The sequence below is a fragment of the Aulostomus chinensis genome, chromosome 24, assembly GCF_037954235.1.
Source record: "Aulostomus chinensis isolate RoL2024-O1b breed Wild chromosome 24, RoL_Achi_v1.0, whole genome shotgun sequence".
Lineage (NCBI taxonomy): Eukaryota > Metazoa > Chordata > Actinopteri > Syngnathiformes > Aulostomidae > Aulostomus > Aulostomus chinensis.
In genome coordinates this window covers 11,093,707-11,116,852 of record NC_141343.1, presented here as the reverse complement: position 1 = coordinate 11,116,852, position 23,146 = coordinate 11,093,707, and the positions used below count along the sequence as shown (strand labels likewise).

The following is a 23,146-nucleotide window of genomic DNA, read 5'->3' as shown; positions in this document are numbered from 1 at the left end:
TAAAACGGCCTTCAGGGGCCTGTTTCTGTCATCGCCCCCCCCCCCCCCAAAACTGTTGGAACAGTTCATTTTGTTCAAAGCCAATAAAGCCTTCATTATTTACTCCTGCATTAGAAGCTGTTTGTTTAAATGTTTCATGATTTGTACTCGTGTGTGTGTGTATTTATACGTACACACACACACACACACACACACATATATATATATGTATGTATCAAAAATGAAAAGCTGAACTGTCCCATTCTCAGTAGTACTCAGACCCTTTGCTATGACACGTTAAATGTCCATCAGATGCCTCCCGTTTCTCTCGATCGTCTCTTGAGATGTTGCTGCACCTTAAGTGGGGTCCACCTGTGGTGAACTCACCTGATTGGACATGATTGACAAGCACACACCTGCCAGGCCTCACAGCTGACGATGCGGATCAGAGCGAAAAAAAAAACCACGTCACGACGTCAAAGGAACTGCCTGCAGAGCTCAGAGACGGGATTGTGTCGAGGCACAGGTGTGAGGAAGGCTACAAAAAAAATTCCTGCTGCATTGAAGGTTCCCAAGAGCACAGTGGCCTCCATAATTCTGAAATGAGCCAAGTTTGGTACCACCTGGACTCTTCCTAGAGCCGGCCTCCCAGCCTAACTGAGCAATCGGGGAGAAGGGCCTTGTTAAGAGAGCTGACCAAGAACCCGATGGTCACTCTGGCTGAGATCCTGTGTGGAGATGGGAGAAACTTCCAGAAGGACGACCATCACTGCATCACTCCACCAGTCTGGGCTTAATGGCAGAGTAGAAGAAGCCTCTCCTCAGTGAAAGACACAGCAAAGCCTGCTTGGAGTTTACAAGAAAGCACCTGAAGGACTCTCAGACCACGACAAACAAGATCCTCTGGTCTGATGAAACCAAGCTTGAACAGTTTGGCCGTAATTCTAAGCGTCATGTCTGGAGGAGACCAGGCCCGGCTCATCACCCGCCACATACCATCGCAACGGTGAAGTGTGGTGGGGGCAGCATCATGCTGTGGGGGTGCTGGTCATGCTGGTCAACACTGGTCAGGGTTGAGGGAAAGCTGAACAGAGCAGAGTCCAGAGATGTACCGAATGAAAACCCGATCCAGAGCGATCGGGACCTCAGACTGGGCTGACGGTTCACCCTCCAACAGGACAATGACCCGAAGCACACAGCCAAGACACTGGGGAGTGGCTTAGAACTGTGGATGTCCTTGAGAGGCCCAGCCTGAGCCCTGACTCGAACCCAATCGAACATCTCTGGAGACCTGAAAATGGCTGCCTCCCGACAGCCTCCACGCAACCTGATGGAGCTTAGGAGAACCTGCAGAGAGGAGCGGCAGGAAATCCCCAAATCCAGGTGAGCAAGTCTTGTCATCTCATACCAAAGAAGACAGGAGGCTGTAATGGCTGCCAAAGGCGCTTCAACTCAGTCCTGAGCAAAGGGTCTGAGTGCTTCATGAGAATGCGACGGGTCAGGTTTTCCTTTTTGATACATTTGCAAAAATTTCTTAAAATTCTGGTTTCACTTTGTCACCATGGGGTATTGAGCGCAGATTGATGGGGGGGGGGATGATTTTAGCATAAAGCTGCAACGTAAGAAAATGTGAAAAAAGTGAAGGGGTCTGAATACTTCGCGGACCCGCTGTGTTCAGGCTGTAACGATATCAGTTGTGGCGCGAGTCACCATGCGGCCTCCTTCAGGCGGATACCTCACATTTTGAGTTGGGATCGTATTTCCTGAAATATTGCGCCAGGTTCTCCTACAGTGAGTGAAAAGCGAACACTGATTCTGTGCTTCTGAGCTCAGTTCAAGATTCCAAAACATGGCCGACTACGATGATTTTTTTTTTTTTTTAAATTATTATTTAATGTCCTAGTGGGGAAGTGTTGGTTCATGACGAAGGATCATCCTGATATTTCAGCCAAAAAAAAAAAAAAAAACGGGGCTGAATTAATCTGGACAGTTCTGAGTTGATAAACTCCTGTTGAAAGGCAAACCCCCCCCCCCCCCCCAACAACACACTAAAGGACTCTTTTGTCATAAATGTTTAAAAATTTAATCAGCATTATAAATCATTTTTATAAATACATGGTCGTCATACTATTAAGATTGTGTTGTTTTTTTTTTAAATAGCAAACAAATAATGAGTGGAGGGATGTTGAGGGGGTTGCTGGGATTTCAATGAGAGGAACACGAGTGAAGGATTCTGGGAATGTGTGTTTTCTTGACAGTCTTCAATTAGACGCTCTGAATATCACCGCTCTGAAAGAAGGGAGGATCATGGGTAAGAGATGAGTCATCATGGTAGAAAGCTTGGTAAATGGCCCCACTTACTCTCGACTTTCTTCTTTAGCGGCGTCAGTGGTGCTCTGGCCTGCTGGAACACACAAATGTTATCAAAGTGCAGCCGCGTACAGCTGAACTTAGCCAAAAAGAAAATGGCAGATCATCACTGAGTCGTCATCATGGATTTATGAAGACAGCTGGATGTAGCATTGGAGGCGGGGCCTTAGTTCATAATGGAAATGGATGAGTTTATTAAATAAAGCTTTTAAAAAAAAAATAAACCAAGAGTGACTCCTGAAGCGCGATCACGAGGAGTGTTGTGACATTCAGGAACCTCTCCTTTACTTTTACACAAACGTCAGATTGGAGATTTCTCACCTTCTTGATGGCGGTCCAGTCTTCCAGAATGTCGATGTCTCTCAACATGTAGACGATGAAAGGCCCTGAGCAGAAGGTGTGACATCGTCATGCCGCCTGTTAAGCCCTGTTCAGACTTTTTTTTGTCGCCGACACGCCCCGCCGTTCACGCCACCCGACGCTAAATCGGGCTGCTGTTCACGCTACAAGATTTGTGGGCGGACGGGAGTGTTCAGACTACACGATTTTCCCATGTCAGTAGGCGTGGCCGACTGCCCAGTTGGCCAGGAAACTCTTGAACGCAGCGCACGCCCCTTTCATTGTAAACATGGACGCGGAGCAGAACGCAGCCCTCCAGGTCGTTTGTGCTACGATGTAATGAAAACGATCCTCTGTCCACGGACATCGCGAACCCTTTGTAGAATCCATGCCTCTCGTCGTCGTTGTTGTTGGCTATGCGCGGCTCCCCCGCTGCCGGAGCTCTTTTCGTCTGCTTTCATCGGCTGCAGCTCCGTTTACGTCACTGCGATTACGTCACTGCGATTACATCACTGCGACAAGTCCTGGATATCTAGCAGTTCTAGATATCCACTTTTTGTCGCTGACGTCGCACGCGACCTCCCAGTCCATCGTCTTCGAGCGGTTCACACCTCATTGCTTTTGTCGCGGAGGTCGTTAGTGCCTCACCCCAATTTCGGGGAGGGAAGTCGCCGATGTCGCAGACGCCTAAAATCGTGTAGTGTGAACAGGGCTTTAGCCGCAGGCTACCTCTGAGTCGCTGCGGCAGCGTAAAGAGTCGTACAAAGAGGGAAATATTCACCTGAAACCAGAGCTACTTTCTTTTTCCTGTCACAGTGAGCAAGCAGGTTCCTTCTTTTACATTTCTTGCTCCTGGTGTTGTCACCCCACTCTGAGACGAGAGAACATTCAATGAATTTGCTGCAGAAACGTAAAAAAACAACCCAGAATTCTTCATCTGCTTGAGTACCTGTGTGTGTACCTGAGGTGATGTCTATATTTTGTCTGTCCTCCTCCAGCCTCCGTATCTTTTCCAGCAGCTCTGTCCTCATGGCATCAAACAATAACGCCCGCTCGCTCTGTCAAGCACAGTTCTAGTTGGAGTTTTGTCGGACAGCACCGCTTTAAATGCGTGTTTCTTACCTCCAGGTGCTGCCTTGCCCCTTGCAACTCACAGTCGTACTTGTGTTTTATCACCTGCAGACACAACTCTCTGTAAACTCCTGCGGGGAAAAAAAACCAAACCAACAAAAAAACAGGAAAAGACGGTAAACGTAAAGGGAGATGAGCAGGAGCGATCCCGGTTTCCTGATTGGGTTTGGATATTCCTGAAAGTGTTACTCACCAGCCACTTGTGTCCGGGTCTGCATGCTGTTCTGGAGTGCAGCCAGTGGTTCTTGGTATTCTCCAGCTTTTCCAGTCAGCACCTCATCTAGTTTCACTTTCACTTGGTTCAAACGCTCCCGAAACAACCTGCAACCACACGGCGACATCCGCTTTACTTACTGTTTTCACCTCCTTTCTTCGCGTCGCGCTTTTGCGCCCCTCCTGTTCGTCTCGGCTTACTTCTCCTTCAGCTCCTGGAACTGTTTTTCCAGATCTAACATCTCATCCAGACATTCTCCTCTCCTCCGCTCGCAGTCTTCATCATCCATCTCTTTGGAAAAACAAGTCACCAACAGTGAGTGTATTTTCCCCCACTTGTGCCCTTGCATCCAAACCAGAAATACTTTATTAGTGCATTTTGATTTTTTTTTTTTTTTTTTTTTTACCTGAGCTCTCCTCTTCTTCGCTCTCCTCAGATTCGCTCTCCCTGTCTTCTGCGCTTTCTTCCATAGCCTCCCCTCCCCGTCCCTGGACTTCATTCACTCTGGGTTCACCCAACTCTCCATTGATCTCAGGGAGCTGGGATTCTCCTTTGGCCTCCATCTCCTCTTCCAGCTCCCTCACAGAAGGCTGGGCCGGCATTGCGGGCTGGCTGGCCACACACACACACACACGCACACAATTTTAGGCTTCAATTACAGTCTCCCTCTTGCCACTAAAACACACCCTCATATGCATAAAATCCAAATCCTGTTTGCAAAGATAAGAAATATCAAAATTAATGACCAAAAAATTTGAACAAACACAATTATTTTAACTGATATTGTGATATGATTTGCTATATTTGAGCGAATGCTAGTTTTTAAATTCTAATTTTTCAAATAAAAATGATAATGGCGTGTTTTCTTGGGGGCCTGTGTTGGACAGTCTGTAGATGGCGTTGAGGCAGCAAGCAACACGGCACAATACTACTGAATTTTAAAATGGTGTTTTGACAAAAAAACTGGCCTCTCAATATTTAATTTAAAAAAAAAAATCCATTGAGAATGCTTTTATTTTGTTTAGAACTACCGGAAGTTACGACTCAAGTAGCTAACTTGGCCACCAGTAGCCTCGGTGATGTCATGTATTGCAGGAGGTAAACGGAGGGATTTTTCTAAAATAAAGACTGAAATGATGGATGGAACGTGTATTTTTTGTCCTTTGTGTTAATAATAAACCGCAAGCATTTAAATCAGGCTCATTTCGTGACGGCTTAGTGCTTGAATGAAGTGCACCGCTAACTTAGCTAACAGTAGAAACTACACGCAGCCAGGATTGGACTGCGTTCCACATAGCCGGGGTTTTCAAGTGATAGCGTTGACATGTAAATGACGTAGTCGGTGTGTGAAATTAAGAAAAATAAACGAGTTTGTTTGTAGCGACACATGAAGGCATCGCCTGGGTAGCTTTCCCCGCTGACCCTGTCTTCCTACTGTATAGGATTAACACACAACACCCATGTAGAGGGGCGCTTGTACACAAAAACCTATCCCTACCTACACCGGAGGACACAACATGGAGACCAGCTCACCTTCTCCTTCTTTTGTCTTGTTAAAATATAAATATAATAATTTACATTCCCATATTTTTTTTTAAAAGTACTTCCTCTTCACTTAAGTCATCAGTTCGACACTTTGCCGGACTCTACTATGCGTACCCGCAGCCAATCGGCGCTGAGGTCACAACTAGGATGACCAATAGAAACGAGGATCCCACACGGGTTCTGTCCAATCAAATCGCTCGATGGTGCCGAGTTACCCAATCAGACGCCACATTGTAGCCACGGACGTGAGAATGAACGAATAGGTTGGGATTCTCTGAAAAACCGCGCATCTCACTCAGTTCCTTAATCGGTGGCACTATTTCCTGGCTCTACGTGCTTTTATTATGAAATGGTTGCTGGGTATAGCAGCAAATATACTGAAGTCGATGAGGAAATCCCACACAACGCCACCACAAATCACACTACCAACACACATAATGCGGTTCATTCTGAACACAAGGCTCGTTTGTTTGTTTTTAGGCAATTAACTGCACAAATTATTGCTGTCAGTTCAGTTCTTTTTGAAAAAACAAAGAGTGTGAAGTATACACGTTCCTCTATCACGTATTATCACTTCTCAGCATGTGACAGTAAGGCGCCTTTATAAAATCATCATAAAACCTTTCAAGTAGACGTTAATTTGAACCCATCTTCCTCTTTGGACTTGTTTCAGATTTTGCTCATTTTCCACAAGATGGCGCTAAAGTGATATCAAATCTCTAGAACGACCAGTGGCGCTGCAACCGAGCACGTTTTGGGACGCAGACATTTTACCTTTTTGGTTTAGTAGTGACCAATCATGTTTCATCAATACTCCTTGACCAAATTACCAAATAACGGCTATAATTCTGATTTCCTACAACGATAAGAGCTATAATTAGAATCTAGTGGTGTGGATATTGATGGAACTCTGCTTTTCCTGGCAGGATCGATTATTTAGGCACACTAGGATAAGAAAAGATTTGGTTGACAATTATTTTGTATTACCAGTCATGCATTTTTATATTTATATTTGTCAGTTTGCCAGTTCACGGCCAGTTTTAGGTTTGCGTATTCTGGTTGTAGCCTGATAAGGCACACATCTAAAGGTTGGTACAAAAAAAACATACGTTTAAAAAAAAAAAAAAAAAAATCCCACACAACTGAATATTAGACAGAAACGTGAGTCTTAGCTGATTATCTTACGTTTAACATCCCGCTATCGGACTGTTCTGGTAGCCATTCTGAAGCAGAAAGATACAAAGTCGTAATGAAGACGAGAGGAGCGCTGCATCCATTTTGCATGTTTTTATTAAAGTTGCACAAAAGTGTAACAAAATTGGGCAAAACAAGACCTGTCATTGATATTGCTACATTTGTTGTTGGTTTGATTGAATCCTTTTAAACAAAAAAAACAAAACAAAACAAAACCCCCACCACCTCCTAATCTGCAAGGTTTAGCTCTTTGATTTAGCCTCAACGCCAATAGTCAGTGTGTACTGATCTTTTTGCAATTTCCCCCTAATAGTAAAAAACAGACTTGTCTGTAACAGTCTAATAAGGTCTCAGGTATCCAAACCTGAATTTTACAAATTAAAATCCACTCAAATGCAGCTACTGATTGAACTTGCCCAGTACAATCTGAATGATCAGAATATTTCCAAAACTACCAACAGCACTGGTTTGGACCCCGCCCACTCCCCCCCACCCACACACCACACACACACACACACACACACGCACACCTGAAGAAGGTAAAAGCAATCGCACCAAAATGTATCTGAATTGACATTGTTTCACCTCCGTGTTGATCCAAGGCCTGGCGTTAAGAAGTGTCGTGATCACAATAAAAATAGACCAGTATTCAAATGGTGAATATGTACTAAACATATCAAGGCCTAAGTATTAAACACTTCTAAAAACAAAAAAAACAAACAATAGAATCTTTTTTTTTTTTCAAAATAGGAGCCACAGATTATCAGAGATTCTCCATGTCAGTTCTGCTCTGTAACACGTTTTTGTTTGATTTTTTTTGCCGTTTGTGTTACGTTTTCCAAAAAAAAAAAAAAAAAGTCCCCAACTTTTTGGTTCGTGTAACATAAATAATACCTAAGGCAACATCTGTTTAAAAAAAAAAAAAGACTGAAGAAAGAAAAGAGGGAGACACCAGGGAGAATGACAGAGCAGCAAGAAGGAAAATTGACACGTGTGTGTGTGTGTGTGTGTGAATGGACACAGAGACCGTCTGCTGTCACCACAGGTGTCCACAAATAGTCAAAGTGAATGTTTCTGCCTCTCCAATTGGTGGTTAGAGTTCGGCCTCGGGTCTGATTGGCTCTGCACCAAAAACAGATGGCTTATTCTTAGAGATGATTGGCAGCTGCTGAACGCAGAGCTCGTGACAGCCATCATTCAGCATCTGGTGTGTGTGTGTGTGTGTGTGATGATGCCGCTGCGCACGTCGTTGTGACAGTCAGCTGTGTTTGTTACTGTATTCCCAAGGGTGGCCTGAGAAAGAGAAATAAATATGAAAAAAACCCAACAGGGACAAATGCGTTTCCCCATCACTTCATCATCTCGTCCGTGGCTCGACTGAGGAAGCCTCAAAGCCTCCACACCGCCTCACTCCCCTGAAAGCGTTTTCAGAGTTTCCACGTACATGTGACCACTTTGAACTTCCCTCTGCCAAAAAACAAAATAATTTAGTGGACTAAATAAATTCTAAAAATTAAAAAAAAAAAAGCACAAAAAGAGGAAGAGAGAGAGAGAGAGAAGAGAAAGAAGGCAGCTTATTTCTGGGTCCCCTTTTCAGACTGTTAAAATGTGTTTGACAAAAATGCATCCAGGAAAAACTACAAATACAGTCCACAGGAACCAGTCCTATACTAAAAACCTCCTGGTACAGAACAGCAGAATATACAGGCCAGAACTCCTAGTGTTAATGTTGCTATACATTACGTAGCATTTAGCAACAGACAGACAGACAGACAGACACACACACACACGCAGGCTAGGCAGCAGTGGCTTCTCTTCGCAACTGCACTACCCGTTACAGGGGAGAAAAACAGAGTTTTAGTCGCGCGCCTGCTTCTATTCAAAGGGAGATGAGTTTTAGTTGTGGGCAGCCACCGCTCTTTTTCCCCTCTGCGCTAAAGATACACCATACATTACTGTTTGTGGTCCAACATTTTCTTCCCCAAAATTACATAGTGCGTACGCACGCACGCACACACGCGCGCACACAGGTTTTTTGTTGTTTTTGTTTTTTTTAAACGAGAGGAAAAAAACAAAACCCCAGTCTTCAAATGCACCACTGTAGCAGAGGGTTTAGGGAAGCAGAACGACTGATCCCTAGAATTCTGTGGTTCAACTTAAAAAAAAAAAAAAAAAATGTGAAAAAGAAAAAGGAAAAATCTGTGTAAATACACTCCTGCCCTTCAAACAAAGCAGACAATGATTGACAGCTGAATCACTTCAGCCCCTAACGAGAAGTACAAATAAACGCGATTCTTGGAGCTGATATGCTGCTGCTTCATCTTCCCTTGTGCTCCACCCTCCGCGATTGTCTCTTGCTCCCCTTCCTACCGTCGGCCCTCAGTAACCATCTTCTTCCTCTTCATGGCGGGAGACAGATGGAGGGGGGGTGGGGGCAGAGTGAAGGAGAAGGGAGGAGAGTTGCCTCGATGGAAACGGACACCTCTTTAGGACCCCTTCTTCAGCAAGAAGTCCCAAAAAAAACACAAAAAAAACCAACAACCCCTGAAGGAGTTCATAACAAATAAAGATGTGACTGATGGGGCCGGATCCAAGCAACCGAAGACATTAGAGGTGAAGAGGGAGAGCAGAGGGAGAACCTAAAAGAATGGCGGATGGCAGGAAGACGAGATATGAGGGCAGAAGTGGCGGCGGAGGAGGAGGTGGAGGAGGAGGAGGAGGGACAACATCATTTTTTCTGAGGTGTGGAGAGCTTTTGCATCCCTCGGATCTTGTCAAGTAGCTCTGAGATGAAGTCCTACAGGGAGAGAGGAAACGCGTGAGGGCCTTCAGTGAAACCTGCGAAGCCCTGGGGGGGGGGCATCAAATGATTTCTGACCCAGTGAGACGATGTTCCGTCATTTAATCACTTTGAGGCCACAAAATACCCCCCCCCCCCCGTTCCTTGAATTTGCGGCCAACAGACGCCTTCACAAATATAACTACCTGGAGGGAACAAGTTACATCTGCTGGCCTCAAAATTACTCAAGACTTCTGTTAACAAAACAAAACGGGGAGAAGAGAGAACGGGAGAAGAAGAATTCTTACCTCTGTAGGTTTGAAACAGTTGACCAACAAGTCCTGTAACACAATAACAGAATGTGAAACAATGGTTTGTACTGGTGTGTGTGTGTGTGTGTGTGTGTGTGCGTGTGTGCGTGGATCTCACCTTGACCCTGGCCGCTCTCTCCACGTCACTGGGCATATCCAGCAGTTCGTCCACGTCTATCTCCAGCTCCGGAATGGCCTCTTCCTGTTCACAAGCAAACAAACAAAGCCTTTTTTTTATGATTCGTTTTGGGCCGCTGTCGCCGCACAGCGCGTCCACGCAGGCGCACATAACCATACGGAAAGAAGACCCGGTCTTCCTTTTACTCTCAGAACCTTTGTTTTAAGTCGCGTTGTTGTCTGGGAATACATCACCGGTGGTGCAGCGGATGATGAAAGGTCCACCTCTCAACACTAGAGGGCGGTGCCTTGCCATCAAGGCATGTGGGGGGGGGGGGGGGGGGGGGACAGGCGAGCAGATTTTCCCATCAATGGAGAGAATGTTGTCAGCGTTCTTTTGGAAATGCTTGTTCTGCACAAAGTGGAATATTTGACTGTTTAAATCCACAAGGACCGTGATAAGACGAGTTCAGAGAGAGAGCGGGAGCGCGGTCGCCCGGCAGACGCTGAACCCGTTCAACTCCACCTCGTAAGCCGGGGTTCGCGGCTGACACGCACGCGCTGAAATCTTTAAACCCCACCTGATTTTTACCAGTGATTTTAAAGGCTTCCATCCATTGAATCAGTTGGTAACAGTTGGAACGTCATCTGATGAAGACACTTTGTATCTTTATTTTCAGGAAAGCTCGTAGAAGCAAGGAGTGACACATTTTGAAATATGAGGTCTATTGAATAGATAAAGCTGACGACAGCGTCCTTCTCACCACAACCTCTCTATTATCCGATAATTAGTTCCCTACCGATTAAGTCGTTGCTTTATAAAATGGTGTAATACTTTTTCCATCTGCCTCCCTTGCGCGCACACGCTCGATGTGTGTGTGCTGTCCAAGTGTCTCACCGCTGGCGACCACAACACACACTCGAGGACAAGCACTAGTTTCCTTTCCGTCCTAGCTCGCGCTGCTTCCCTGATTCATGTCATTCTCCAGGAATCTCTCTCTCTCTCTCTCTCTCTCGCTCCCTTCTCAGTTAGAGTTGCCCAGACCAGCTGTCTCTGCACCTGCCCCACTGCCCCCGACTGAAACAACCCACCACCACCACCTCCACACACACACACACACACACACACATACACACGGATTAAAGAATTAGAAAAATGTGCATTAATATGGGGGGGGTGAGGATTTAATTCTGAGTAGGGCAGCCTGCATGTGTGAGATAGAGATTGAAGGTGACAGCCAAACTTACTGTAAGTAGTCTGATTGCGCACGCACGCACGCACACACACACACACGCACACACAGTAAGCAGCATCACAGACTTAAAAGCGCAGAAATACTCACCCACATTAACTCAATGAAAGTGAATGTAAGATGAGTCCAGCAATCATCAAAAAGTACACCCAGATACACTCGTTCTCTTACAGAACAGCAAGACCGTAACTCAGTGTGTGTACACACACACACACACTCAATACCCACAAATGCTTCCGCTGCTCACCCAAACACACACGCGCAGCTACATCTGACACACACGTTTATGTGCGCATGTGCAGCTGTATTCCATCCATCCATCTTCTATAGCGCTGATCCGTTAAGGGTCACGGGGGGTGGAGCCTCTCCCAGTGGACATTGGATGAGAGGTGGGGTTCACCTTGGACGGGGCCACAAGGAGCAATTAGGGGCTCAGTATCTCGCCCAAGGATACTTCAACATGATCACCGGGGATGTGGGGTTCGAACCAGCGACCTTTTGGTTGCGAGACGGCCGCTCTACCTCCGAGCCATGCCGCCAGCCGCTATGCTCTACATTTTGAAATCATTTATTTGTATTTGAACTACTTTCCACATACGAGTTAGTCGTTTCGGTGGAACACACTGGAGGGAGTGTGCGATGTGTTTACTTGAGATCGATTGGAGAGACTGTTCAGTCTGTGAGGGGGATGGGAAGGGAATGCCAGGAGGAAGGATGCTAAGAGTGCACGGAGAAGAGGGAGAAGCCCCTCAGAGAGACTGAGGAGGGGGAGACGAGTGACTAGTATTGGAAAAAGCTGGAAGACAGGCTTTGGAGAGGAGACACAAAGAAAAAGGAATCGAGGTAGCGGATTCCGAAAAAAACAATTCCCAGACTGACTTTGTGAACTTGTCTGGAGTTGGAGGGGCTTTTTTGTTGGCTGCAGACGTGATCTAAACTGGGAGATGAGGTACTGGCACAGGCTTATAGACGCAGCACTGCCTTGTGGTACCAGTCGGAGCAGTACAGCAACCTTACAGACTGACGCCATGCTTAAATAAAAGCATGCAAGGTTGGTAAAGCCCTCAGCCACTCCGCTGTCACCCCCACAGGCAACAGGTTGTTTAACAAATGACCACGTGAACGTCTTGGCGGTTACTAGTCAGGACTCGTCTACAATGATGACGTACGCCCACTCAGAACAGACACCATCACGTTCACAGAAAACTGGAACGGTTTTACTTCGGTAGATTTTTTTTTGGGCTACATCCAAGGCGTACGGAGTATTGAGCATCTCACTGGATGAAGTAAACCCGGATTACACCGGGCTGCACAAACTTGGACAAAACTGATTATTTTTTCCCCGTGCGGTTTTCTGTAATGTGTATTGTGATACACCAAGACACACACACACACTGAAGGTGTGCCCTCTAGATAAATACAGTGAAAGAAGTCAAGTGTTATCATACGAGCACCAGAATGTGCGATCATTTATACAGAGATCGTAGAGAAGAAGCATGGAGAGCAGTGACAGTATTTCAAAGACCGACACTTTAACACAGATGGATTAAATTCTGCGTCCGAGATGACGTAACATTGTGGAAGTTACCGGCAGAGGTGATTACATCATGTGTATTGTCGGTAGCGGAGCTCTGAGCTCTTGCTGTATTTGTGTCCAAAATTGGAAGTGTCAGAAGCTGGCTGCAAATGACCACTTTCACCAGGGAAGGAGGGATGGGGAGGCAACTTCACCGACCAAAAAGAAAAAAGAAGAAGAAAAAAGCGTGTGACCAGAGCTGATTTAAAGTCAAAGTCGTGATTTGGAGGCGTTGGCCAATCGCAACAGCTGCGATTAATTTTGGGAAGTAACTATACACTGCAGTGCATCTGCCCGAAGGTTTTTGTCCAATCAGAAGTACACGTGCCTTACGTATGTGCCCGCCAAAAACAACGCCGAGTCTGCCGGGAAAAAGAAGAGAAAACGAGGTTCGTGAGTCTGAGGGAGGGAGGGAGCACAGTTGAGGTGGACACGAGTCCCGGAGAAATGTCCAAAATGAGACAATTATACAGCTGGTAAACAGCAGGTTCACCATATCGGCTGCAGCGACAACTCAGGAGGCGGTTGAGTGGAGGTCACCCTCATTTAGGAAGCAACTTGAGCCCAACCTGCACGTGGTTATGGGCTGTAAATGGGACAAATACCTGTTGTGTCAAATGCACTGAGACTCTTTCAGAATAATAACAAGGTAATGTGTGGTACTAGCGCACAGTTAGTTTTCTACACGATCGCAAAAAATTAAAATAAAACAAACACAAGGCAACGAGTCAGCGTTCAAGCTTTCCACAGTGTTTTGAATACTCCAACCAGGGGTGGGTGTGGTACTAAGCCGCCTTGAAGCTCCTCCTCCTGTCCAATCAAGGTCTTTGGAAACAACTTCAGGTGCAGCTACGGTGCTTTTTAGGGACCCTATCATGTTTGCTCGGCAGAGCAACACATAATTTTGTTTTCTTTTTGACATTTGCTGATACAAAGGCAAATCAAATATATGTCAATGAATATATTTTCTACATGGACACATCACATAAACTATAATGCACTGCTTAAACACGAGCACAGACACAAACACACAACATCAAAAACATGATTATCCAGTGCTTGTGGATGCACATGGACCCTCTGGTCTGCGTCACCCTCAGCCTCTTCCCTTGTGGGATCGTCATGTCTCTCTTTCCTGCTCTGTCCACTCACTTAGAAAAGCAATCGCTCTGAAGTTAACCGTCTCTCTCTCTCTCTCTCTCTCTCTCTCTGTCTCTCTTTCTCTCTGTGACCCTCTCAACCTCCTGACGTTTCTCTTCAGCTCGCTCAACACCAGAATCATCCGGTTCTGTCTTATTGCCTCGTCATTGTCGTTTTGTTTTTTTTTTTCCTCCTGGGGGCAGAAATGGGATGTAATGTCCCTTTTTGCTTTTCTTTTTTTAACTACTGATAAAAAGCAAATGGAGAGGACGACGCGACACCTCAGCGACCCCGAACGTAAATAAGGTTCAATATCACGGGCCACTGCTGCTGGCTTGCTAGGTTCTGAGACGTGACGTTGGCCTTTTTGCTTGCGTCTGGCTGGCAGCTGCTATTAACTGAAGTTAGTCAGCAACAAGTCTTCACCGGAAGTCTCCCCTTGTAACAATTACACAAATAAAATAGCTTTGCTTACCTTAAATCACCGCAGCAATTGATTCATTATTCTTGCTTCTGCTTTTCGTCAAGTGGTCAGTGTAGGGTTTTTTTTTTGTTTTGTTTTTTTGAGTCATTCGTTTTTTCGTTTTTGTCAGCCAGCCAGCGGCGGTGCATTTTCATATTGTATAATTTTTGTTCATCAGGAGCATTTAGGGGTTCAGTTCTAAGACAGTTCTTTTCTGTGTTTTTCTACGTTATAACCATTTCTATTTTAATGTTTTGTTCTCGCTTTCTTTACCAAAGAAAGCGATGATCACGTTCTTTGGTCTTTTTAAAAGTTGTCACCCTTGCACTGGAATAAACATCAAGATCATCAAGTAGCCAAAAAGGTGTGGTGTGGCTTGTTGAGTTTGTTTGTCCCTGACATGGCGACGGCTGTGCTTAAATGATACATTACGCTGCCCTCCCAGGCAATGAGAGAGATTGTTAACATATATTTAGGGAAGTCTTGTTAATCTTCAGATTCCAGAAACAGGAACGAGGCTTGTGTTTCCAGAGTTCAAGCTGGGAACTGTAATGGTGAGTCACACATTTTTAGGGTCAGGCTTCACTTTAAGTTCTCTGCTGATGGTTGTATAGATGTTACACATAATTAGGGGCCATGCCACTGTCACATGATCTTGCTCATAGCTGGATAAATAAGCGAAGATGAAACTGAGCCGGCTGATGAACAGCCTTCTGACGGCCATTGCCCAAGATCGCTCCGTGAAGCCACTGCCATGTGACTGTGGCATCATTGCGACATAATTTTCTTCCCTTTTGACCTGTGGATGCACATATACTTCTGCACTAATAACGTGTTGGTTCTTTCAGTAACTATCAGCAGTTGAGACACAACACACCAACCGCCATTGGGCTTAGGCTTCACAAGAGCGCTTAAACGGCAATACTGACCCGTCTTATTTGTCTTAAAATCAAATCACAGTCATTCTGACAAGCTTGCAAATATGATTCACACAACAACTGCGGCTGAGACAGACGCACTGTCTGTTCCGAAAGGCCGCCTGCGGAGTGAAGCAGAATGAGATGTGATGGTAGGAGAGCATTTGGTTTGTATGCTACGTGTGTGTAGGGCCTGGTACTCTCACTGGGGGTTGCGTAGCAGCTGCAGGCTTGGCCAGATCAATTGCCAGATAGAGCTAGCTCACAGGAAAAAACATAAGCTGGGGCACACATAATGTACACATGGACACACACAAGTAGGTCAGCGCCCTCGGAACAAAACAGCCTATAAAGGTTGCGCTGAATTTTATTTGAGAGGCGAATGGAGGAGAAAAAGTGGTGAGACCAAAACAAAAAAACTCCTTTTTCTTGTTGTTTTTTTTCTTCTTCGATAAAAATCTTTTTATATGTTAGCGTGGCTGATGACAACATGGTTCGGTAATACTCTTTCTGGTGTGAAGCAATGCCAGGGCTCATGTAATCTTACCGTTCTTGCATGATCATGCAAGTTCTGCTGCATGATTCTAAAGAGCAGGAGGAGGCGTCCCGAATGACCGAGAGAAGAAAAAGTATTTGTATATTGATTCTGCATGAAAAAAGAAATTATGACCTGTACACAATAGCTTTGTGTTTTGGATAGATGGCATCATATCTCAATATTCTATAGCCACGAGTCAAACAGAGCTACATGACTGGTACAAAAAACATGACTACAAATAAGTGTGTGTGTGTGTGTGTGTGTGTGTGTGTGAGAGAGAGAGAGAGAGAGAGATACCTGTCAAGGCCTGACCAATGTGGATTCAAGCTTTGTCTTTCAGTGTAGCTGTGTAAGTAGGTCATAGTCCAGCAACAAGGATTACTCAGCATGTCCTCTACTACAACTGATTCATTTACTGAGTGCGAATGTGAGTGTGTGTGTGTGTGTGTGTGTGTATACACGTGTCTGTGTGTGCGTATGTGTGTATCTCTGTGTGAGAAGAAGTCCAAACTGAAAATGCAAAGACCGAAATGAATTCTATGTTTCACCAGGTCAAGTCTCGGTGTCACCCAGGTGAATAGCGGATGATTAACAGGCACTTTTCCTTTCCTACTCCCTCAGTGGCAAGTATAAAAATAGACTTAAGAATGGCAGATCGCCTGCTCAGCTACACAAACAAAAACAATGTTTCGGCTGGCTGGCTGGGGTGTAGGGAAGAAAGAGGGGGAGTAAGGAAGTGATGGCAGGAGCAGACAGGATGGAGAATGGAGTAGGAAAAGTAGGCCACGTGGCATCAAACAATGCTGTCCTTCACTCCTGTTTCTGCACGTGTTTACGTTTTGACTGTCAAACTCCTACTTTGTGTGTGCATCACAACAGATACAGATGGAACAGGGCTGAACGATTTCAAAGGAAAATTCCTAATTGCAAATTTTATTTTATTTTTGGACAGATGTTGCAATTTCAATTTGATTTGCGAGTTTATTTTTTCTCTCTCTCTCTCTCTCTCTCTCTCTCTCTCCAAACTTAAGTTCTAGTCGCCATGTAAAAGTTTCACACCGGGATCGAGCGTCACCACGACACCATCAAACAACGCGCTGCTCGAAGTTCAAAGACAACTAGGAGACCTTAAGATTCGACTTCGGAAAGTGACCATGATTTCCGATAAAAGAAAATACAAAAACGAGAGGGAAAAGTTAAAAAGATAAAGAGGGGAAATGTAGAAACACTGAAAACAAATAAACCGATCAAAATTTGCGAGTTGCTCCTCATTCTTGCATGTCACAACCTTTATTCAATTTATAAGAGACAGGGATTTTAACGCGGCATGAATCGATCGTAATCCATTCTTTTGGACCTTTTTCTCCGACTCGTGTCCGCCTCATGTCTGCTCTCCCTCTAACCCAGTAATGTAAAGACACCAACAAACTGCCAACCACTCATACACTTCTGCTGTGCGTGTTACGCCAATTTATTAACAGAAATGTTTGTGTAAGTGTCAGAATAGCGGTTTGCTAAACCAGAAATATGCCTCTGCAAAGATTTGCATAATTATGTATTAGTCAGGATTCAAAAGATGGGGCTTAATATGTAACTGCAGCTGTAACCGCAGCTCACAAAGAGTCTCAGAGGAGCTGATTAGCACATCTTCAAACCCAAATATGTATGAAGGCACAGCCTGGTGTTTTAAACACTGATAGATTGAGCAAGGAAGAATACGAAATAAATAGAATCGAAATTAAAATAAACCGCATTTCAGCATCCCTCGAGCATGGATACGCAGTGGTGGAATCTGAAATCTTCAATCCAGTTTGTTTATCAGACTCAGGTCCTTAGCCAAGTAACATGAGATGACCTCTGTTATTTCTTTGTGGCACTTTGATGTTTTCTCAAAAGGAGTTACACTTGTAAAACGCTGATTAATAGATGCCTGCTGGACTCTTTTGCTGCTGCTTGACGTTACGTCAGTAATCTTAGTTCTGCTAATGCAAGCTTCTCGGGGCTCTTCGTACATTTCTTTGTGGCTGTGTTGTAAACGGCGATGGAGATTAGTCTCATTTCCTCTGCTGGTTGTTACAACCGTTCAGCGTGACTCACAGAGCACCTGTGCTTGTAACGTGTCGTCTCTCTTGTGACCAAAGTGCCTCCAAATAACAGGCTCTCTTTCTTTTCTTTCCTTTCGCCACGAGTTCTTCTTCGCCCACATTTTCCTCGCTTGTCTCTGTCCCTTCAGCCGTCACAATGCACTCTCCACGCTTTGCGACCTCAGCCACTCGCATCTACATAGGGGGTGGGCATCTACGGGAGTAGGGATCCGTCTGATTGACCAAATACACTGACATGCACGGTGCATGGAAACACACAGTTTATCGCAGCTCAGTCAGTCTTATGCAATATGTACGATAACGGTAAATTTGGGCTCCCTCGCCCTCAAAATCTGGAGAATCCACACAGACAAAAAGGTCCATCTTCCCTTCTTGTGAAACCTTGATTTCATCCAAATCAAACACCAGAATAAGTGCTTTACATTGTGCTGACATTTTCATTTCATTCCTATAATATCAACCAAAATGTCTCCAGTGAAAACAGCTGCACAAGGGGGAAACACTGGTAGATTAAATGTAAGTGAGCAGACAAAGGCCAAATCTCTGGACATGCATAAATACAAAACATGCTTCCTTCTTTTGGGACTGAAATTCAAAACATTTCAAAACAAAGAAGTAAGAAGCTGAAAAATGACCCATTATCCATCTCAAGCTTGTAAGTCATTCGACCCTTGTGAGCGACCAGGGTTGCTCCACTGTCTTCTGACTAAAATAGAAAGACAAAAACACAAAGAGGATCAGGCCAGAATAGAAATAGCGGAAAACTACAGGCTTGAACCTTCTTCCTGTCTTGTTCTCCCCCAGTCTGTCTCTTATCTTTAAGTCTTCTTTGAGGCTCTTCTTCTGCAGTTTATATTAACACTGTTGTTGACTCATCAATCAGCCTTTCTGTCTCTGTAAAAGTGCAGTTCATAGCTTTTGGGCCACTCTACTGCCGGCACAATGCGCTTGTGTATGACAGAGAATATACACAAGGGCTAAGACAGCACCTGCTGCCTTCCATCTCCCCTCTGTCTCAAAACTTATCAGGAATCTTGCCCGCGCATTTGTGCAAGCTTCCATTCCAACACATGTTCACATGTTTTCAAATGCTTCTTTCTAATGTTCCTTAGCGATGAAGGGGTTAAAGCACCACAGAGCCCAGCTACTTCCTGTCTGAAAACGGGGGGGGGGGGGGGGGGGGGTGAATAATAACTGTGGGAAGCGGCTGGCTGAGTTAAAACAGAGACAGAGGGGCCAAGCTGTCTGGTTGACATGAGGAATAGCAGTGTGTGTGTACACACGAATGTGTGTTCATGCACAATTAAAGTAAGTGGCTGTGGATGAATACTGCATTTGGCTTCACACACACACACACACACACAACCACAAAGCATAAACCACAGGAATCTATATATCAATCAATACACTGTAATGTGATTAATCCAGCCAGCGTGTGTTATAGCGCACCTTTGGTTTCATGTTTGTCTGATCTGCATCTTTATTGCACGTCTAATCACTTGGATGTACTTCCTCCCAGGAAGAATATCATGTCCTGTTTTGCAAGATATGAAAGCACCCAAGGCTAAACTGTGGAACAGAGAGCAGCAACCTCGCATGTATTTATTTAATCAGTCATGTTCCTTTTTCAAACCTTGTGACATCTCTGTAAAAGGAGGGTGGGACGTGGCTCCTAAATGTTCCTTTTTAAAGCAACATGCACTCCACTCTCCAATCTCTTTCGACTCTGCAGCCCCGTCGGTCGCTGTGCTACCTCAGCATGGATAAAACACTTCTGTTATCCAAACTAAAAGGAACCAGAGTAGGCTTGTTCCAGTTGATGAGAGCATTAATCAGCGACAGAATGGGAGGATCATGATAGTTTCCAAAGACGACTGAATCCCCTATTAACATTCAATAGGAATTTACAAATCTGATAGAAGTCGTGTATACTCCACAATGTAAAATGGAACCAACTCCTTTTCTAGTGTCTTGCAACAGCATAGATGTTTGTGTGTGTGTGTGTGTGTGCGCATGTGTGTGTGCATACATTCATATTTCTGCCAGACGCACCTCCGCCGGTGTATATTATATATACACACACACAAAAACATATTTATACCTATCACAAATTAACCAGGACTGACGAGGAGCATTCGTAGTGCTCTCAGCCTCAGAGGGGTGTTGAGTCCACAACATTCGTCACGACTATGTGAGTGTAAGCATAATTAGCTTCACATCAAACCTGACTCTAAATGGCCTACAATGTCACTATTACACACTAAAAAGTACAGTTGCCTAGCAATTTGAACAACTTCATAAAAGTGACGTTTCATCTGCCCGCCTGTCAGGCCCCATTAACCCGGACCAATTACAGACTTGGACCACTTCCCTTAGGGCTTTTTCATTTGCCTTGTGTCTTTTTTATTTGCATCATGGCGTTTTTTCAAACGTTTTTCAAACAAGTGGATCGTAAATCAGTGGTCTCCATCAAACAGGACTGGATGACCTGGAAGTAGAGCGTATAGCCCCAACCCTAAACAAGAGCCTCCAGTGTTTTGACAGACCAAGGACATGATGTATCCCAGTGCTGTGTGAGGCAGAAGCAACGCCAAACTAAACAGGCTCCACATATTCAAGCTGTATATCCACAGGATGCCAGGGAACATTCACTGCTTTAATCAGGAAGCAAGCAGAGCAGTTTTGGAGGTTCTTACACTGTTATTAGGTGGCAACTGCATGTGTATAACAAAGAAAGAGACGGACAGTAATGAGAAGATGGGAATGTCAAGCTCAAGTCGAAGCTCTCGACAAGGCATTTTTGTCCAAAATATACAGTATGCAACAATAAGCTCCACTCCATAATCTCAGTTAGGGAACATCCATCCATTTTCTTCCGCTTATCCTGTTAAGGGTGGCGGGGGGTGGAGCCTATCCCAGCAGCTTTCGGGTGAGAGGCGGGGTTCACCCTGGACAGGTCACCAGTCCATCACAGGACCAACACATAGAGACAGACAACCATTCACACTCAGTCACACCTACGGTCAATTTAGAGTATCAATCAGCCTCGTCCCCTCTTGATGTCTTTGGACTGTGAGAGGAAGCTGGAGTACCAGAGAGAACCCACACAGGAACAGGGAGAACATGCACACACACACAGATCCAGATCCCTGGCCCAAGCTGGGACTCGAACCCAGAACTTTCTTGCTGTGAGGCGACAGTACTAACCACTGCACCACTGTGCCGCCCGGAACATATGGAGATATTTAGATATTTCTCACAGAAACTTATAAAGCATTCACAATGATACAATGGGTTCATCAATGGCCACATTTGTTGCTGATACAGAGCAGCACTCCCACTAAAATCTAGGGACGCGATGACGGCCCGGCTACGGACTGGAATCGGAAATTTCGTGTGCCTGGCCTGACAGGTAACCAGCCAGTCAGTGTCACATGTGTTTGATTCATAACTGGTCACTTGTCTTCTCGCCATGCCGGAAACAGTGGTGAGTCTCTTTTTGACGGACAGCGCATCAGTCTGCACAGAGCCAGATGGAATGGTATAGAATATCTGGTCAGTTTTCAAAATAACACAGCATGCGCAGGCTCCCGATCACAAAAACAGACCCGAAAAAGACACAATACTCCAGGTGTATGTCATAGAAACACAAAAATCAAGAAAAAAAAAAGACCAAATCAGTATAATCTGCTAGCAAAGCTGGCGGGCAGCTGGAAATTGCAGCTGTGTGGAGGACAGACAAGATCGGCCTGGCAGCCGCAACACGGCACAGCTGTGCCCCATAGAAATTCAGGATTACGCTCACAATTTGCATTACAAGCCCAAAATCTGTGGGGGAGCCACGGCAAAAACGTCACATACAACAAACCTAATCAAACACTTACAAACTCCATCACTCCATTGAGCCTGCCCAGTTTGAGGAAGCTAACAAAAGGAAAGCAGCCAAGGCTGGTAGGCGGAGCTCAGAGCCAAGCAAAAGCCTGCAGCCTCTCCTAACCTTTGGCTGCTGCTTTCAGCTGCTTTTGTTCAAAAAGTAAAAGACATGTCAGGCACTGCTGGATATACAGCAACTCATTTTCTGTATGATTTCATTTCTTCCATTTTTCCAGTAGGAATGTACTTTATTTATTTATTTGGAGAGTTATTTAAGATCCAGTAACCAAGTGCAAGTTGGGAGAAACTGTAACATTAATATTTTTAGTAATTATGAAAAAATTTAATTTAAAAAAAATCCATCCATCCATCCATTTTCTACTGCTTATCCTGTCGCAGGGGGGTGGAGCCTATCCCAGCAGCCTTCAGGCGAGAGGCGGGGTTCACCATGGACAGGTCACCAGTCCATCACAGGACCAACACATAGAGACAGACAACCATTCACACTCAGTCACACCTACGGTCAATTTAGAGTATCAATCAGCCTCGTCCCCTCTTGATGTCTTTGTCTAATATTATCACTAATATTTTCAATAATTTTACTTGTAATATTAGTGTTTTTATATTCTGTCTAGGTGCATCACGGTGGTGCAGTGGTTCGCACTGTCGCCTCACGGCAAGAGGGTTCCAGGTTTGAGTCCCAGCTCCAGCACAGGATCTTTCTGTGTGGAGTCCAAAGACATCAAGAGGGGACGAGGCTGATTGATACTCTAAATTGACTGTAGGTGTGAGTGTGAGTGTGAATGGTTGTCTGTCTCTATTTGTTGTCCCTGAGATGGCCCCACCTCTCACCTGAAGGCTGCTAGGATAGGCTCCAGCCCCCCGCGACCCTTAACAGGATAAGCGGTTGAATATGGATGGATGGAAAAGTAGAATATCACCCAGCTTGACCCTCAAAAGGCTGCTCACTGTACAGCTCACTGATTAACAAATTGGCTTCTTTGGCCCAACAGAATGCTGGTTTCTGTGACACGTCCATTTCACAGCCCCGTCAGTGTTTCTTCTATCGCAATATGATGGATACAAATCGATAATTTGATGCCGCACGGTCTTGATAAATACTGATATTGGTGTGTTTGTTTAAGGAGCATGTGTGTCGTGTGTCGTGAATCTGTGGTTTTCTTTTTTCACTATTTTTTTTCTCTTATTCCATCAATTATTGATCAAGAGGGGAACATAAAGAGACAGACGATCATTCAGAGGACAGACCCCCCCCACCACCACACACACACACACACACAG

At 45.0% G+C, this 23,146-nt stretch overlaps 2 protein-coding genes across 5 annotated transcripts in view; both read right to left on the bottom strand.

Moving 5' to 3' along the window:
* Positions 1-2,048: 2,048 nt before the first annotated feature.
* Positions 2,049-5,708, bottom strand: brms1 (BRMS1 transcriptional repressor and anoikis regulator). 4 transcript variants are annotated; one of them, XM_086197155.1, is made up of 10 exons: positions 5,567-5,708; positions 4,440-4,645; positions 4,234-4,324; positions 4,013-4,140; positions 3,811-3,890; positions 3,638-3,746; positions 3,470-3,559; positions 2,671-2,735; positions 2,341-2,383; positions 2,049-2,268 (listed from the first exon to the last, which is right to left on the bottom strand). In XM_086197155.1, the coding sequence occupies exons 2-10, from the start codon at positions 4,633-4,635 to the stop codon at positions 2,261-2,263; spliced, it is 810 nt and encodes a 269-aa protein (XP_086053281.1). In that variant the 5' UTR covers positions 4,636-4,645; positions 5,567-5,708; the 3' UTR covers positions 2,049-2,260. The 4 variants fall into 4 exon arrangements, with proteins under 4 accessions (XP_086053281.1, XP_086053282.1, XP_086053283.1 ...); XM_086197156.1 differs by having other exon boundaries at positions 2,341-2,380; XM_086197157.1 differs by having other exon boundaries at positions 3,650-3,746.
* Positions 5,709-7,613: 1,905 nt separating this feature from the next.
* Positions 7,614-23,146, bottom strand: part of ppp1r14bb (protein phosphatase 1, regulatory (inhibitor) subunit 14Bb) — a 28,699-nt gene continuing 13,166 nt past the window's right edge. The window contains exons 2-4 of the mRNA XM_086197802.1: positions 9,981-10,064; positions 9,860-9,892; positions 7,614-9,569 (exon numbers count right to left, since the gene is read on the bottom strand). Of these exons, the coding sequence (XP_086053928.1) occupies positions 9,501-9,569; positions 9,860-9,892; positions 9,981-10,064 (186 nt within the window). The 3' untranslated portion in view covers positions 7,614-9,500. The remainder of the gene's footprint in view (positions 9,570-9,859; positions 9,893-9,980; positions 10,065-23,146) is intronic.

Coding starts and splice junctions, on each gene's coding strand:
- brms1 (XM_086197155.1), bottom strand. CDS start 4,635: ATGCCGGCCCAGCCTTCTGTGAGGGAGCTGGAAGAGGAGATGGAGGCC. Junction 4,325..4,439: donor CGAAGAAGAGGAGAGCTCAG/GTAAAAAAAAAA, acceptor GTTTTTCCAAAG/AGATGGATGATGAAGACTGC. Junction 2,736..3,469: donor GAAAGTAGCTCTGGTTTCAG/GTGAATATTTCC, acceptor CCTTCTGCTCAG/GGCCTTTCATCGTCTACATG.